This window comes from Thrips palmi, unplaced genomic scaffold (genome assembly GCF_012932325.1).
Source record: "Thrips palmi isolate BJ-2018 unplaced genomic scaffold, TpBJ-2018v1 HiC_scaffold_19, whole genome shotgun sequence".
Lineage (NCBI taxonomy): Eukaryota > Metazoa > Arthropoda > Insecta > Thysanoptera > Thripidae > Thrips > Thrips palmi.
In genome coordinates, this window is record NW_023144628.1 from 8,233,561 (window position 1) to 8,252,084 (window position 18,524).

The 18,524-nt window shown below is 61.1% G+C and overlaps 1 protein-coding gene across 3 annotated transcripts in view; it reads right to left on the minus strand.

The window, feature by feature from the left end:
• LOC117646466 (plexin-B) overlaps positions 1–18,524 on the minus strand; it is a 188,299-nt gene that overhangs the window by 50,972 nt on the left and 118,803 nt on the right. For all 3 annotated transcript variants that reach the window (XM_034387414.1, XM_034387416.1, XM_034387413.1), the window contains exon 4: positions 16,898–16,998. In XM_034387414.1, coding sequence (XP_034243305.1) covers positions 16,898–16,998 — 101 coding nt within the window. The remainder of the gene's footprint in view (positions 1–16,897; positions 16,999–18,524) is intronic.

An 18,524-nucleotide genomic window follows, 5' to 3' on the forward strand; every position in this document is an offset into this window, starting at 1 on the left:
GACCGCGTCGACGGGGAGGTGCTGGCCGCGGACTCCCCTGCCCGGCATTTAGCGAGACCTGCCGCTTTTGTGGCCGTTCCCCGACGAGCGCGACAAGCAGGACAAGCGGGCCCCGCTGCTCCACGCCTCCGCGAGGGACTCCAGGGACGCGCCGGCGACGTCCGGCGCTAACAGCCGCGTCAGCACACTGACTCCGAGAGTCGTCGCTCTGTCTCTCTCGCACTCACGGGGCGTCCCGTGTAGGTGCAAGAGAGACAGAGCGACTCTCCACCGCGGGGCACTGCTTCGCCTTCTCCCCATTTGGCGGCAACGGGAAGAGGCCGCTGCGGTACGTACACTGCAGCACCGCTACACTGTTGCTGGCTCCAGACTCCAGACGGCGCGGCCGACTTCCAGCCGGAGGCCCTCCAGGGGCACCGCCAGCGCCACCAGCGCGGCGGATTAAAAATGAATTGATTTGATATCGAGGTCGCGCTGCCAGTGGAGTGGAGGGGGTGGGGGTGCAGTCCGCATGGAAATGGGGGCGGCAGCCTAAGGAAATTGCCTGCATGGAAACGTGTACCGATATGAGCAGATGACGGCGCGGAGGGCGGAGGGGGGAAAGGGGGGGGGGTGCCGTGGAGGATCACGCGGGGCTCAGCGGCAGACGCGGTCGACTAATCCCTGATGGCGGCACCAGCTGCGCGGCCCAGCCTTTCACGTCAGCCAAAACTTGCGCGGCGGGCAAATACAACAAAAAACAAAAACAACAACAACCATCAGCAGGGAAAGGAGGGAGCGACGCGCGCGCGATTGAATTTTCTGCGATCGACTTTGAGGTCAGGCCCGGGCAATACATCAATCACGGAATTGGAAACGCAAAGCGGCGAGGGACGGAGCGGGCGTCGCGTCGAGGAGGCCGTGCGTGGCGTGGCAGACCAGTGCAGGCGGCCAAAACTCTAGACGCGTTTTGAGCTCCTGAGTCGCTAAGCAGGACTCGAACCGAACGTGTGACCCCAGCAATGGACTCCTCGTTCAGAGAGCAATCCATTGGTGGGGTCACACGTTCGGTTCGAGTCCCATTTAGCGACTCTGAAGCTCAAACCGCGGCCGGAATTTTGACCGGCGCACTGTGCGTGGCGTGGCGCGGCGTTTAACATAATTTCCTCGGCGAGCGGCGCGGCGGCGGCAGTGCCATTAGGGTATTGGGAGGCGCTGCCACTAAATCACACCGCGTCGTAAACTTTTCATACTCTTGATACGCGCGTCGCTATGTACGCGGTGCTGTGCTGCCGGCCACGGCCATGCACATGAGAACACGCAGCCACCACTGCCAATGTCATGTTTTGATGGCGCCGCGGGGAGGGGGTTGTAAAAGGGGTAGTAAAGTGGGTACGGGGCGGGGGCGGCAGGCATGCACGTGCGGGGGCAGGGGGCGGCGGGGGCGGGCGAGGCTGGAGCCGAGGGCGGGGGTCATTTAGTGCGAATTGCACCGTCAACGCAATTTACATGGGCACCCCCTCGCCGGGCCTCGTCTCGCTGCAGACTGATTCCGAGAGTCCCTCTGTCCCTCTCGCACTCGCGGGGCGTCCCGTGTGGGAGCGAGAGGGACAGAGCGACGACAACGACTCTCGGAATGAGTCTGCTGGGTGGCCTGGCTGCACGGCGCCGGGCCCCGCCGCTCCGCTGCGCTTGCAAGCCAAAGCCACGGCCCGGCTGGGCTAGGCTAGGCTAGGCCCGGTCGATGCGGTGCACGCAATGTCACCCATCACGCACGCCGAAAGACCCTGCTGTCGTGCCGAGAGTACCGACACTCCAATCGAGCGAAAATCAAGGACCCATCACGGCGCGCTTTCTCTCAATCATTTGTTGTTTTTCCACGCCACTGTTCGTTCCTCCTCCACGCCGGCGAGAACAATGACACAACAGCAGCAATAACATCAACAATCTGGTTCGGGGACCGGCGGGCGTTTTGCTGCGAGCAGGTCCCACGGGGTGGCGCCACCAGGCGGGGCGCGCGATCTAGTACACTGGTATCGACACAAACACACGCACACACAGCCACCGGCACACTACACACACACAAGCAAACACCGCGTGCATTAGCAGCGTGTTTGCCCTCGTGTGTGAGTGTGTGTGTATGTGTGTGTGTGCGAGCGCGCGCGCGCGCGAGGCCCCAGCCGGTGCGTGGCACTGCGTGGCCCGTGCGTCCGCGCTCCGCTCACCTGTCTAATTCGATAACCGTGGGGGATAATAATTTGATTCATAGCGCGGCCCTGTCGGGGCGGGGGGGGGCGGGGCGGGGCGGTCGCCGAATTATTCAAACGGTCGCGGCGTCCATTTGACGAGGCCGGTCGTCGTCCGCCCGTCCCGCGGCCGCAGGAGGAGAGCTCACAAGGGAACGTTTTCAGGTGTCAGGAGCCGATTGCTCCCCTATTTTGGGATCTTAAAGATCATTTCAAGAAAAAATTTTCGGCACCCACAGTTCGTGCTAAAAGTCACTACAACGCCCTAAAATGAAAGTTCAAGGTCGGGGCCCGGGCCCCTTTTTGGCCCAAAGCCGTCGGACGGCGGCCAGTGGTCAGTCAGTGGGTCACGCGGCAAAAGTGCGTGTGTCACTTCGAGTTGTCACTCCTAGTGTTGCTAGGCCACTAGGCCGTTGGCATTGCCACCGGGGTCATACCGAAATCCACCCCACCATGTTTGGTCAAACCTGAACAGCAAGGAAATCAACTTCGCAAACTGCAGATCTTGCGGAACCCTTTTTTCCTACCCTCTTCTCTTTCCCTTTTGTTTCTGTTTCTGGGGGGTCACTCATCCCTGGTGCACCTTGCCTGGGTCGGCGCTTGCTCTGGCAAGCCTTTGGGGACTGTGGCGACTCCTCGGGTGTAAAGGTCAGGCGTGCCTGGCTCCAGTTGAGCCTCCAAACTTCTAGTGGGGCCCCTAGCCAGCTTTTGTTCGACTTGTCGTACTTGCTCGTCTGCGCCTAGCGAGTTCCCCAATGAGGTTAAGTCTAGCGAGGGCAAGCGAGCGAGTTGCCTCTTCAGAGTCTCTCGCAATGCCAGAAGGCCGCTTCCGAGCACCGTCTCCGATGACCCTCCTAGCCAGCCCCACTGAGCTTGTACGCGGGCGCGGGCACTTGCGAGATGTCCTGGGGTATTTGTGCTCCACCCCCAAAACAAAAAAAAACGAAACGAGGAAAGGATAGGCTCGGATGGGCAAAGGGCCCGGGTTGTGGCAGGGGTAAAGGGGTCCCGCACGGTGCTGTGGGTCCTTGGAAAGCCTCTTCTGATCCAATTTTTTTCATTTTCAATTTTTAATAGGCTGGGAAATTCATAAGACCTTTTCAAACTAAAACAATTACCATGGCAAATTGTAATTTCTGCTCTTAAATTTTTTCGTCGGGAACTAAGAATCATCTGCTTTCATGGACGTTCTTTGAAGTTAAATTTTTTGGTCAAGTTTATGAAAATTGGTCAATTTTTAACTTTCATTTTAGGGCGTTGTAGTGACTTTCAGCACGAACTGTGGGTGCCGAAAATTCTTTTTTAAGGTGGTCTTTAAGATCCCGAAGTACGGGAGCAATCGGCTCCTGACACCTGAAAACGTTCCCTTGTCAGCCACGAGCAGGATCGTGTGGCCGGGCGAGGCGCTGCGAACAGAGCCCTCTCCGTCTCCCTCCCACCTCTACGGCGCGCCCTGTGAGTGCGAGAGAGACAGCGCGCTGTTGCGGATGGGCCCGCAGGCGTGTCGGACAGCACCCTTTAGCTGCCTCTGCCTGCCACTGGCGCGGACCGACATTCGAACCCTGCGACCCTCATCAGGCGTTATCAGTTACCCGGGGCCACTGGTGTGTCGCCAGCGGACTCGTTCCGTCGCTCTGTCTCTCTCGCACTCGCGGGGCGTCCCGCATCGGTGCGAGAGAGACAGAGCGAGTCCCGGAATGAGTCTGCAGGGGCGGCGGACACGGGGTGGACGGAGGCGACGGGCGACTCGGAAAAGACACCCGCACAATGTTCCTCCCGCCCCTACCCCTCCCCCCCCCCTTCCCCGACGCCAGTTTCCCTGTAATCACACAGCTTGTCTCTGACGATCTGACGATCTGACGCGCCGTCCCGTCGGCCCGCCTCGCCTCCCGCTTGTAGACTCATTCCGAGAGTCGTTTTCGTCGCTCCGTCTCTCTCGCACTCGTCGGCGTCCTCCGTTAGTGCGAGAGAGACAGAGCGACGACTCCCGGAATCAGCGTGCAGCCGAGAGGCCGAGGGAGAAGTGGCGATAATTCTCTTTCGCCAAAACACGGGAAAACGAGAAAATGAAGGAGTCCTGATTGGCGCCATCGGAAGTGACGGACGCGGCCGGGGAGGCGGAGGGGCGAGTTTTCGCCGGGCCGTCATCGTCTTCGCTTCGTCACTCCGGTTCCGGGTTCGACTACCGCCGGAAGCCGCCGCGACATTTTGGCGCGCTTTTTTTTTTGCCCGCCAGGTGCGCGCGCTGCGGCCCCCTCCTCCTCAGCACGCGTTTGCGCGCGCCCCGTTCACGTTTGTTTCCAAAGTGGATCACTTTAGGGTTGGTCGAATCGATTACGATTTAAATCGAAAATCGATTCAAGGAGTCGATTTTCGATCCAAATCGTAATCGATTCGACGTGTCGATTTAATCGAAAAAATCGATTTAGGCGATCGTTTTTTCGATTTACCTTAAATTTGCGCTTTTTTGCTCATTTGGCGCTCTCAGAGAACTCAAACTGCGGCGATTTTGGTGAAATTGAAGACTAGGAATCATTTACCACCAAGTTCAAGATATGATCATTCAAAAAAAAGGCCGTTGAAGTAATCGTGCTGCTGTGCGTTGGGAGAACATTGCAAATTACGTCAAATCATGGCCGGCCATTGTATTACTAATAGGGAGGACGCACACGTTTAGAAAGCCGCCAACAAATTTAAACCCCATTTCTACGCATTTCAGAGGCACGATGGTAAATTTACCGAGATAGCTGTTGACACCAATTAAACACTCTGTTCTTTCCAGGAATATGTAACTTCAAATAAAGGATTTGTAGGCTCGTAAGGCATACACCATGAAGTTCAAAAAAGTCGGCAAGGGCAAATTTACCTTCTTTACCGCCATTTAAACCAGGATTGTGAAGAGTGACTCGCACAAGCACGCATCAAATCTGAGCCGCAGGCATGTAAAACGCAATTTCCTGAGAAAGGCAGAATCGAAAATCGAAAGTTGAAAAATCGATTTATCACGTTAAAAATCGTTTGGAAAACGTTTGTTACGATTCGTGAATCGACGAATCGAAAATCGATTCGAGTGGCGAAAATGACACCCAACTTAATTCACTTTGAAAGCCGTCTTGGCGCCCCCCTCCCCCCTCCCCCCACGCCCGCCACGTCGGCGTCGCGTCAGGGCACGTCGCCGAGGTGCTGACGTCTATTCAGTAGTGATGTACGTGGAAAGAATTCAGACTAATGCCGCGCCGTGCAGCCAGCCAATGGGGTGACGGGGCTTGACGAGGTGCACGCCGGCGGCAAATTCAAAACGAGAGAGAGGGGGCGAGTGAGAGAGAGAGAGAGAGAGAGAGAGGGGTGGGGGCAAGCGCCGGATGCGTGGTGCGAGTTGTTATTTAAATCACTTTGCGGACCAGCAATGAATGGGCGGCGCTGGCGCTTCCTTCCGCACACCACTACACTGGCGGGGTGGCTGCCCCACGGGCTGCCCCCTCCACCGGCAAACTGGACCAGACTGGCCGAGTAGAAACAGAAACACAGAACACAGCGGCCGGGCCGACAATAAATCTACCTGATTCCAAATGTATCGGATCGGCCGGCGGGCCGGCGGCGGGGCCTACACTGCCTCGGCCTGGGCCGTGCAGCCCCATTCCGGACCCACACTCCGGCCGATGAATTTCCACGCGGGGCTGCCAGCCCCGGCCGGCCGCCCTGTCTGCCAGCTCGGTCTGGCCGGCCCGCTCAACGCCACAATGCCGCCGAATCTGCAAAAAGCGGCGAGGCAGAGGCAGGCAGCCCTTCCGCATATCGATGCAATACACTCTGAAAGGATTTGTCACTCGTTCGGGGCGAGCAGGAGCGGCGCGCCTGTCGGTCAGGCCCGGGGCCTGGAGGGCGCTCCCGGATCGCTGCACTGGGCCTGCTTTACGTGCCGGTTCGATAATGTATCAGTCGCCGGGCATGACTTGGAGGGCTGCTGCCGCGGCTGCTGCTGGCTGGTTGCTGGAGCCAAAACGGCGGGCAGACAGACAGACAGACAGACGGGCGGACGGCGGTGCGACTGCTTTTAACGGGATTACAAGGTGCGGTGTGTCGCCGTGGCGCCGCGCTCCGCCCGTCCGCCCCCACGGCCAAGCATCACCTTCCCTCTCTCTGGCGGTGGCCCCGCCGCGGCTCCACCGCGCCCCGCCGCGCCCCGCCGCGCCCAGCCCCGCAGCCCAGCGCGCGATGAGTCGATCGGAGCGTTCAAATGGACGCACAAAGCGCGGTGGTCCGGGGAGGGGGGGGGAAGGGACAAAGGGAGCGCCCTGGAGGATCAGCGCCAAGGCCCGGTGAAGGTAAGAAGTGACGGTGCGTAGGTGTGTGTGTGTGTGTGTGTTCACGCACTCCCTTACACTTTTGCACTCCTCTGCTGCTTCGCTAAAATAAAGGGGGGGGGGGGAAGCCGCAGCGCGACACAAAGGCTGAGAGGGACGCTCCGCGAGAGGCGAGGACAGGGACACCGGGCGAGCGGGGCGAGGGCCGTTTGCAGCGAAAGTGCCGCCCTCGTGCAAACACCCCCGCCGGTACTCGAACCCGCGCCGCCCCCTCCTCTCGTCCCTTTTGCGCGCGGTGATTGATTAAGGCCCGAAGTGTGACTCACGGCCGGAAGGGGGAAAAATTAAACCGACTCTACATTTATCTTGCCGGGACAGTCGGGGAGGGCCCGTCTGGAAGGCGGGCTGCAAGGCGGGCCGAGCAAGGCCTGCAAGGCGCGCACGGCAGCGATGCTTTTAATTTTTATCAGATCCGCTGACGGGGTCTGGGCTCCGGGCCCCGGGCTCCACCGACGTCGCCCCCAGCGCACTCACTCCGCACAGTGGGCCGACAGAGCGGCGGCGTTCGGGCTCGCTCGGCAGCGCGGGTCGCGAGTTTCCTTTCTCTGCCGCCGCGTCCCGCCGCGTGGACTTAGAGAGATTTAGTTCGGTTTGTGTTTCGCATCTCTCGAGTGCTCAGGTCGCCGGGAGCGACGCGGGGAAGGCGATGGAGGCCGCGGAGGGGAGGGCGTCCTCGCAGCAGGCAGCGGCTTCGTGCCGAGTCGTTCTTCGTCGCTGTCTCTCTCGCACTCATGGGGGCGCACGTGTCGGTGCGAGAGAGACAGAGCGACTCAGTCCGCGGCGGGCCCGCGCCCCGCCCCGGGGCCGGCGGAAGCGCGCAGCACGCGGAGCAGGCGGAGAAGGCCCTCCCGGAAGTCAATTCATGTTTGAGCTCGGGATGATAAACAAAGGGAGGGGCACTTAGAGGTGAAGGTGACTTGGAGGGCTGCTAAGCCGCATCGCACACCGCGCCTACAGTGGGAGCGATTCGCTCCTCCAAGCCCACACTCTTCTTGGCCTCTCTCTCTCTCTCTCTCTCTCTCTCTCTCTCTCTCTCTCTCTCTCTCTCTCTCTCTCTCTCTCTCTCTCTCTCTCTCGTCCTTGGCAGTGTACTGGCGGCGTGGAGTTCACCGAGTTCACCGCGTCGGCCGGCCGGTCGGCAAGTCGCGGGGAACACAAATGAGAAACCGCAAGGCGCAGGCAGCGCGAGGCGGCCGGGGTCGGCAAAGGGCGCCACCTGCGGGCTGTCTCTGTCTCCCTCGCACCCTTACGGACCGCCCCATGAGTGCGAGAGAGACAGAGAGAGAGCCTAGAGCACTGGTGCTCGGGCAGCAACAGGGCGGCCCAGGCGCGCCTTGAAGTCCTGCACTCCCCTGCCGAACCTCGCGGGAAAGTCCCCGGAGAGAAAGAGAGGGGGGGGGGGGGGGGAGAGAGAGACAGCTCGGCAAACATGGCGACATGACAAAGAACGTGATGGCTTCATTTAATTATGGATGGTGTTGACGGCGTCCTCGGTTCCTGCCAAGACACTGCCGACGTCGCCGCCCGTCGCCGCCCCACCCACACCGCGCCGAGCACTTACGTGTCCAAATACTGCCCGGCAAATCAAACGACGGCCAGGGCCGGGACTCGCCCTGATGAATGTTGTCTCTGTGACGGGGTCGAGCGCAGCCCCGTCGCCCCGATGCGACCCCCGCCCCGCCCCGCCCCGCCCCGCCCCGCCGATCCAACACGACGCGCCGGACCACTTAGGCGGCGCTTGATGCACTTTAAAGCGCAGTCTCGTCGTTATGAAAATTTCAGCGGGGTATTTGAACCCGGGACCACGCCCACCAGACTTACCGCCACCACGGGCGCTCTCTCTCTCTCTCTCGCACACGCCACTCCACTCTGCGTAACTCACCTGCGGACAAGAAAAGAGAAGGGAATTAGTTCAAGTTGTCGGGGAGCATGACGACCAGCAGGACAAGCAGGACGGCCCCGGAGTGCACACGCGAAGACCGACATGATGGCCGTCGGCCTCGCCTCCCCGGGGGACACCTCCAAGTCGGGCCGCAAAGAACAACGCCAAGTCGACGGACTCCGCGAGGGGGCGCGCGCACAGTGGGCCAGAAGACCGGTGGAGCGGCCAAAATTCGAGACGCGTTTTCAGCTCCAGAGTCGCTGAATGGGACTCGAACTGAACGTGTGACCCCACCAATGGATGTGTGCATGTGTGTGTGTGTGTGTGTGCATGTGTGCGTGGGTGTTTGGCGTCGCGCCGCTCCAAGTGGCCATTTAGCAAGGTGGCGGCGGCACCCTCGCTGCTGATGCCGAGGGGTGGGGGGGGCCGCGGGGGCCGCGGGGGCTGCATGGCTGCATCGCCCCACAGCGACAAAGCCCGGCAGCCTTTAGACTCTCAGGCGGCGCGGCGGCCCGCTTTGCCTTGGCCTCGCTGCAGCAGCGGCTCGGCTGCCTCAGATAGGGAGCCAAATGGCCGCGGCGCCGCCATGCAGGCCGCCATGCAGGCCGCGCCGTCTCTCTCGCACTCGCGCGGCGGCCCGCCACGGTGCGAGAGAGACAGAGCGACTGCCGGGCCGCGAGCACGTTAACGAGGTTATGAAGTAGCCGTGGGCTGATAAGCGCGCCGCCAAACGGCAATACGATAACGTTAAAAGTAAATTCCATTAGCAAACAAGAGCAAATCGCGAGGGCATTTCTCCCAGAGCCATATTCAGATGCCATCCAGGTAGGCGGCGGCGCCTGGTGGCTATGTGTGTGTGTGTGTGTGTGAGCATGTGTGTGTGAGAGAGAGAGAGAGAGAGAGAGAGAGAGAGAGAGAGAGAGAGAGAGAGAGAGCCAGTGATTGCAAAGCGTACGTGAATGCACACAAACGTATCTAGATTCAGCCTTCGCCACTGCAGTTTCTCTGCTGGGAGCGTCGAGGCTCTCCGGCCGGCGCGACTTTCCAACGCAAAGCAGCTGCCCTTTTTTGGCGACCTATTCGATTACTTTTCCAATCTGGAAATAAATTGGCTCCGCAAAAGGCGAACAAAAACACTAAGGCGACGCTACTGTTTGTATAAGTGACGCGGAGGTTTCTCTCGGACCCTGCGGCTTCGTCCGAACGACAAACTATAACCGGTCCATTTTTCGTAAAACTCGGGGTGGCTTACGCACGGTCCCCGGCGTGTGACTCGCCGTGCGCGGCCAGGCGGCGTGGAGGTCACCCCGCCCCGCCCCGCCCCGCCTCGCCATTTGCAATCAATTTGTACAATTTGAATGACAACGAGGCGAAGCAGCCCGGGGCGACAAAGGGACGGTGGGGTCAGCAGCGAGGTGGCAGCGGCGCGGCTGAGCGGCGGAGACTGGCGGAGCCGCATGGAAAAGGAACGGGCCGCCTGCCTCCATTAGCTGGGGGCCACCGTCGCACAGTGGGCCAGAAGACCGGTGGAGGCGGCCAAAACTGCGTCCGGGACGGCCTACCCGCCGGGCGCTCGCTCGGCCTACCTTGTCCGAGACGGACAGGTACTTCGCTACACTCTCGCTGCAGCCCCCGCCTTTACGACGTGCCGACTCAATGAAACGACGCCGTGCCCCCACTTCCCGGGGAAACCCTGGCGAACCCCAACAAGAGCGTGGCAATCGATACAGTGTGGCCACGTGGCGCGGCACGTGTGCGGCGAGCTGGCCGAGGAGTCCGTCACTGACTCCGCAACCGGATCCGGGGAGCGGCGTCCGGCCGAGGGCCGCATAGGGGCGCCCCCCGCGGCACAGTGGGCCAGAAGACCGGTGGGGGCGGCCAAAATCCCGGACGCGTTTTGAGCTCCAGAGTCGCTAAATGGGGCTCGAACCGAGCGTGCGACCCCACCAATAGATTCCTCGTTCCGAGAGCAATCCATTGGTGGGGATCACACGTTCGGTTCGAGTCCCATTTAGCGACTCTGGATCTCAAAGCGCGTCTCAAGTTGCTGCTCTACCTCTGTCGCACTCACAGGGCGTGCCGTAGGGGTGCGAGAGAGACAGAGCGCGGACTTCCGGACTCGCAGGGGGTCTGTTTCGGAGCACGTACTTGTCGGGCCGTGGCAGGGACGCCAGGCGACGCCAGGCGACGCCCGGGTTGTCGCGGCGGCGCCTGCAGATGGGACGCCTGACCGCGACGAAGCCACGCGACTCGGGCCATGCATATTCATGCCCTACATGGCGCGGCGCGGCGCGGCACGGCGCGGCCAGGGGTGCAATATGATGGCGCGCTCCCCTCGGGGCGGCCGGGCCGAGAGCCGGGGCCCCCTCGGGACGCTGTCTTACACGCTCTCCGCCTACACTGTCCGCGCGCTGCCGCGCTCCGAAAGCAGCACAGTGGGCCAGAAGACCGGCGGAGGCGGCCAAAACTCTAGACGCGTTTTGAGCTCCAGAGTCGCTAAATGGGACTTTGATTTCGGACTTGACAGGGAGCATATTATCCCTTCGCAAAGTGTATACATCGGGGCAGTTTTTTGGCAGTGCAGGCCCTGGGGCGCGAAAACGCGTCAACGCCGCCAAACAGATTGAATTCGTTGTCGGCCGATCGGAACAGCGCAGCGCGCTGCAACAAATATCCGGTGTGTCCATCACGGCGCGAGCTCTAAAAAAACAAAAGCCATTTCGTTGGGGATTTTCGCGGCTTGACTTACTCCGCCATTCTGTATACATTACGTTTTTCTTGCTGGCCACGCGGGGCAAAAAAAAAAAATCAGCTCAACCTCAGACTTTTTACGTGTGTTGACAATGGCGCTTTGTACTGGCTTTCCAGCACGCGACACTGCACCTGAAAGCGTTAAATGGGAACCGCTCTGGGAAAAACGCAAAGCTACCGCGGAAATGCGTTTAGTTCTGCCGGTGACCGCGAATGGAGCGGGGCGCCACCGTCCACTGCAAAAATTGGGTCATTTAATTTGATTTAATAAAAGCGCAAAAATACACGATCCGGAGTTGGCTCAGCCGTCCGTCCGTCCGTCTGTCAGTCTGCCTGTCTGTCCGTCTGTCTGTCTGTCCGTCCGTCCGTCCGAGGCGGTGGCACAACTGGTGTCGACCAGCTGGCGCGGGTGGCGAGGCGAGACCCGGCCCATGACAAATCGTAAGGGGCTAATTTGTCCGGCAAGCCTCTCCCTCTCACTCCCAGTCTGCGGCCTCAGAAATCCAGAAAGGGGCAGCGCGACACTCTGCAGGCGGGCCGCCGAGCCACGCCAGGAATGCTGGAGAGAGAGAGAGAGAGAGAGAGAGAGAGAGAGGGGGGGGGGGGCGAGGAGTGAGGAGAGGGTGACAGGGTTGACAGCGCCAGTCGTTGCTGACCTGCTGGGCCCTCCTACACACACACACGCACACACACACACGAAACGTGTCGGCGGTTGCGTAGAGCTGGACATAAAGTGGCCATGAAATGAAAGACAGAAGTGAAATTCCTTGCGCTTGACAGCTAGACACGCGCGCCAGCCGGGGGACCGGGCCGGGCCAGTTCGCCGCGTCGCGAGGGAAACCTTATTCGGGCTCGGGACCAGGGGTTTGGGTCAGCCGGCGAAAATGACGGCTAGACTCGCCTCCGCGGCCACCGAGGCCACGTCAGTGGCGCTGACGGCGTCCTGGAGAGGCCCAGTCCAGGGGCCCTGAAGGCGTCGAAGTCTAACAAGCCTAACAAGTCGTACTGTGCCCCTGTAAGTAGGCAACTTTTGCAACCCCCCCCCCCTCTTCCCCCCAAACCCGTCTCTGGATCCGCCCTTGGCCGGTCCAGAAGGTCCGCGCGCACCGGACGCCGCATTCCGCGACCATTCAACAAACATCCCGCTCGCTCGCAACTCACTCGCATTTTTTGCCCGACGATTATCAAGCTGCCACGCCGCGCGTCCCCGCGCCACAAAAATGCGGACCGACTTCATTCATGCTCCTCCTCCCTCAAGGCCCTCGTCGCGGCCCTCGTCGCGGCCCTCGTCCGGGCCCGCAAGCCGCCGGGGCACAACAACCGCGCATTTTTCGCGACGACGGCGCGCCGGCCGAGAGCGACCACCGCACTGTGGGCCAGAAGACCGGTGGAGGCGGACACAACTCTAGACGCGTTTTGAACTCCAGAGTGGTTGAACAGAGCGATCCCTCGGAATCCGGCGGCCGGTAGTCACGGCCACTACACGAGGAAGGACCACCGGCGTCAACGCGCTCCCCAATTACCCGAAACTTTCTCACCCGCCTGTACACTACACTAGTCGGGTCCTTAGAGTGGAGGCTTCCAGTGGAGGCGCCCCGGCGACAGCGAATTCGACAACGACACGCCGTCTCGTCGATAAGGGGAACTGGTCCTGCCTTTCGAGAGCTTTCTCAGGGAAAACGGACAAAGCAGACGAAAACGAATCTCGGAATCAGTCTGAAGACGGACACCATTCGTCGGGAAGCCCTTCTGAGTGTGTGAGACAGCGTGAGTGTGTGCGTGTGAGTCAGAGAGAGAGGGAAAGTGGTCGCGTCGCATTGCGCTCATTCCTCGAGGGATGAAACGATTAATTGCCGAATTAGGGCAGGTCACTTAATTACCCGGGAATGTGCAATAAGATTTAAAGTTCCAGACCGAGAGCGACGAGGAGGAGAAGAGGAAGAAGAAGGAGGGGCGATGGATTCCTTACGACGGCGACCTCGCTGACCCTTGACCAGCCCCGCAACACGGCGCGGCGCAACTCCCGCCGGACTCCAACTAGAGCACGAACTACTACCGCGGAGCATACGACACACCAGTACCGACCCGGAACACCACCCCGCCCCCAACCGGGGCGCGGTGCCAACATGCAAACCGAAACCCATACTTCCTCCATAAGGGACTATTGAATTTTTTTTCCCAGTGCCGTTGGCAGCCGTGGGTGACGCACGTACCGAATGACAAAGGGTACCGACCGCGGCGGCCCCGCGGCGTGGCGCGGCGTAGACCCACAAGGATCCACGACGGCCCGACAGGACCCAGCAGACTGAAAGTCGTTTTCGTCGCGCTGTCTCCCTCGCACCGACGCGGGACGGCCCGGGAGAGTGAGGGAGGCAGAAAACGACTCTCGGAACCAGTCTCCAGATCCTAATGGTATTGTAATGACACTGCTCTGTCGGCCCCGCCGCGCCGCACGCCGCCGTGGCGTGGCCCAGCGCTCCCAGGACGGAGCGGAAACAGCGGCCGACACCTTACAAGGAGCAGCGGCCTCGTGTGAGCCGAAAACTAGTACAAATCCCCTCCGAAAAAGGCCGCGGACGGCCGCCCACATCAAGGGGGGGCTTGTTCCGAGACGAAATTTGGGAAATTTATGGACCGAGCCGCGACGAAAAACAAAACCTAAGCGGCCAAGCGTCACGTAACAAGGCAGAATGGGTAAAAATCGTGAACAAAACTCTTAGTTTTGAAATCATTTTCCGCCCTTCTTGAGACGTAATTTGGAAGAAACTAATTCAAGAACAACCTAACCAAGAAATCGCGAGAAGTGGGAAGTGTAAAAATCAATGCAGTAAGGCAGGCACGGAGGGTTTTTTTGGTCGTGTAAATGAAACCCAAGTCCAAACGGCTCCCAAGACTGACGCCACTCGCCTCTCCCGATAGAATCAAGCTACCGCCCGACTCCGGACAATCGCAACGTAGAGGAGCCAAAAGAGCGAGCGAGAGCAGCGAGTAAGAGAGAGACCGCGCGAGACAGCGAGCTGAATACCCAGCTCGAATCAAAAGGCCCCCAGAAGTCCGGTTCGGTTCCCTTCGTCCAGGACAGGAAGGCACAAAAGCAGCGGAGCGAGGAAGAGACGCGCCGTCTCTCTCGTCTTGCACACCGCGCCGCATCTGGAGCGGGAGAGCGAGAGAGACGGACTGGCCGCCCGCCAGGCGGAGCGCAGCTCAGCGCAGCGCCCAAAACACATCATGATTAATATCAAACGTCACAATATCGCGGCGAGGCGGGCGCGGCCGTCAGGCGATCCATGATGGAGCGGCGAGCCGGCCGGGCCGAGCCGGGCCGAGCCGAGCCGAGCCGAGCCGCGGGGGCGTCGTCAGCGACGGCGTCAGCGACGCCTCAATGGCGGTAATGAAAGGGCGAGATCCCTTTGCCGGCACCCCGCCGAGCACGCCGACGACGAGCACGCCGACGACGAGCACGCCGACGACCGCCGCCAAAAGTCCGCGCCCGCACCGACGCAGGCAGGACGCGGCGGCGGCACTAAACGACGCGCCGATGAATAAAAACACGCAGAGCATCACGGCGGCGCAGTGATTGATCAAGGCCATCATGGAGCTAATCAAGACGGATACCGCCCGCATAGCGCGCGCCCCGCGTCGCCCGCGGCCAGCGTCGCTCCGTCCCTGTCGCACTCGTGCGGCGTCTCGTAGGGGTGCGAGAGAGACAGAGATACTGACGAGACGCGCTCAGGCGTTGCGCGGCGGGCCAGGACGACGGCGACGACGACGCGCGCGACCCGGACCAATCCGAGATCCGATAAATGACGCTCCTTCCCGCGGCAAGCTCTCGCGGAACCGAGTGAACGTCAGTGAGGCCGCCGTCGGGAGGCCGTGGAGGACGTCGAGGCCGCCGTCAAGGAGGCCGCCGTCCAGGCAGACGACGGCCTGGCGCCAAGTCACCACACGTGCGGGCATTCGCGGACCACCCCGTGTTGGCCGTGTTTCCTGTTCGCCCTCCCCCGCGCCGCTTTCGGCTCGACAGCGCCAGCCGCCGCGGCCCCGCACTGCTAAAAATATGCCTTCGAGGAAAAGGAACATGTAGGCGACGGGGCCGCGCAAGTGCAGCGCCACCGGCAGCCACATACCGGCGCGTCAAAGTAGTTGATGAGTTTGTGTTTTCGAGATGATGAATGTCGGGCGTGCGCGACACGCCGGCGTGTCACGGCCGGGGCGACACGCGCGTGCCTGCGCCCGCCTTCGGCCGCCGCCCCGAACACTATCCGTTTCGCAGATGAAGTGGCAAGCGGCGACCTCCCGCCCCCTTCCCCCCCTCCCCCGTCCCCAGACCTCCGAGACGGCCGTCTGACGTATTTCCATTTCCAACTGACGTGGAGGCAGCGTGACCCCGGACACGTCACACAGCCAACAAGACGGAGAGGGGAAGGGGGGGGAGAAAGGGGAGGGGCAATGCGAGGCTGTTCACACGGGGGGCCTCGGTCTTTTATACAAATGATGATTCCGGGAGAGCAGGCCGAGCTTGCGGACTCGTTTCTCTGTCCCTCTCGCACCGACACGAAGCGGCCGTGAGTGCGAGAGAGACAGAGCGAGCGCCTTGGCACCGCCGGGCTGCTGACCCTTCGCGGCAGGCGATATGCTGACACAGGTCCTTCCGCTAACAAGCCTACTTTACCCTGCTCGACTCTCTCTCGCTCTCTCTAGTACTCGCGTGCTGAGGACAGGAGGGCCTCTCCACCCCCATCCCCTCCCCAACCCCCGCCGCGCACATACTGAGTGCGTGCTTCAAAGATACACCGCACACAAGTCAACCAGGGTCAGTGTAAGAGGCTGCAAAAAAAAAAATGGAGAAAATAAAAGAAAAACACAAACGAAAAAAAGCAGAAAAATAAGCATCTTTCTACGCTGGGATTTGAACCCGGGTGAACGTGACAACGAAAGTAGTTACGCCGGGAGCGTCTTTAGCAGTGCAGTGCCTTTAGCAGCGTCATTTCATTACTTTGCCTCGTTCGATCAACGGCAGACAAAGCGAGACGAACAGACGACGGACGGATGGATGCACAGACAGACAGACAGACAGACGGACGGAGGCGTGGCGGAGCAGGTGACTGACTGAACATTATGATGGACAGGGAGCGGCGGCCAGGTAATTGAAACTTGGAGCGAAAGAGAGGCGAGAAGAGAGAGAGAGAGAGAGAGGAGAGAGAGAGAGAGAGAGAGAGAGAGAGAGAGAAAAGGAGGAGCAAAAGGACGACGACACGAGGTAATGGAAACAAAACCCGAGGACGTCCTGGAGGGAGGGAGTAGTACGCGCCGTGTGTGCCAAACCGATGGCGAAAAAAGGGGGACAACTTTCCAGGCGCCCCCTGCAGTGCCCCCTGCAGGGCTCCCGGGCCGCGATAGTTTAACCCCATCAGTGGCCGGGCCGGGCAGACGCCGGGACGGCCAGGGCGGCCCCGTCGAGCGAGCGCGGGGCTTCAAAGACGGGGCGCCCGAGTTGCCGGAGTTGGCGGGGGGCCGCGGCCCCGCCGGGGGCAGCCGGGGGCCCCCAGCGGGGTGGGCGCGAGGCCCCACGGGGGGTCGGGAGCCCCGCGGGCCGCGTCGCCGCGCCGTGAGCCAGGTGTGGCTCTCGATGTAGCTCTCGATGTGGCTCTCGATGTGGCTCTCGACGTGCTTACCGTTTCTCCAGGGAGCACCAGCCGCAGTAAGGATCCTTGGCCTCCAGGCAGGACGAGCAGTTGGTGAAGGAGCCGCAGTGCTCCACGCGCATCCTCGACACCTGGAACGGAGACGAGACGGTCAGTTTCCAACAACAACCGAACAACAACAACAAATGCCGGGGACATGCGTGAACTTTGTAAAAGGTCCTCTAGGATGGCAAGGCCGTGATTGGATCCGCCACCGTCGTCCTGGGAGGAGAGTGGGCCCTGGCCGCGCTGGCCGCCCTGGGACAGGACGATGACTGTCTGTCGCCGGTGCGATATGAGATGCATGCTCCTCCAAGTGGGATTTAATTTGTAGCAGCTGCCAACTCGAGTTACCTCAGGAGGGCCACCCCTCGCCTTCGCCGGCCGGCGGACCATCGTCTCAAACTAATCTAAGTTTGGCCAACTCGTGCCGGAATGCGGGTCTAATCATCCCGCCACCGCGCCGCGCACCGCCCCGCCCCTCCCCGCCGCCACGCGTCACCCACGCGGCACGGACTTGTTGCTCAACTTGGACACAAAGTCCCCCACGCCGCGATGCAAGCGCCGTGCCGGGTAGGCAGCCGCGGAGCGCGCCTGTTCGGCGGGCGTGCCTGGCCGCCAGGCGGTCCGCTCGGCGGCGTGCTCGACGGTGTGCTCGAGGGCGTGCTCGGCGGCCAGCAGCGCCCCGGGGCATGTTTGCGTTGGCCAAGGTCAGAACGCTGGCTAATGCGGACGGACAAAGCCAGCCGACAAGAACAACACAAGTACAACTCGGCGGATCCCACAACTCCGGGCCGCGCTGCCTGGCCCTGCCGAGCTGCCATGCCGCCGCCCCCGGGCCGGCGGGTGGCATTCATATTTCCTTGTTCGGGTCAAACGGAACCGCGATTCCCCTCCCCCTCCTCTCCCCTTGCCACCGCTCGCGGCAGAGTTGCTCCTCGGCGACTCAAAGCTAGTGGTGCACAGTGGGCCACTAGACCGGTGGAGGCGGCCAAAGACGCGTTTTGAGCTCCTGCGCGCTGCGCGTGTGCACGGAGGATCAACACGATGACGTCACCGTGACGTCACGGCCATTTGTCACCGCGTCCGATGCACCGCCGCGATGCTTTGGCCTGCGACTCGCCGAGGATATATATGAAATTCCCGGCGACCGTTTTTATCGGCGGCCAAGCGACGTTTTATTTTCACCTTTTTCTTTCTCGTCATCCTCCTCCCTCCTCTCCTGCCCCTTCCCTCGTCTTCTCTTTCCTTGTCCCTCTCGCGCGTCGCACTGGCATGCATCATCTCTGTCTCTCTCGTTCTTTCCATTCCGAACGTGTCGCGAGGTGGATGTGTGTGTGTGTGTGTGTGTGTGTGTGTGTGTGAGTGAGTGCACGGCCTGTTGCCCGGACCGGCCAAAACGGTTCCCACGCACGAACAATGCACAGTCGTGTCGATCGGAAATGCAGCGCTCACTGCAACGTCTCGGCAAGTTCAAGTTCGCGTTCGCGCCCCAGTTCCCCCGACCGCGGTGGCGGCCGGCCACTGCAGACTGATTCCTTTCCGTCGCTCTGTCTCTCTCGCACCTAAACGGGACGCCCCACGAGTGCGAGAGAGACAGAGCGACGAAAAACGACTC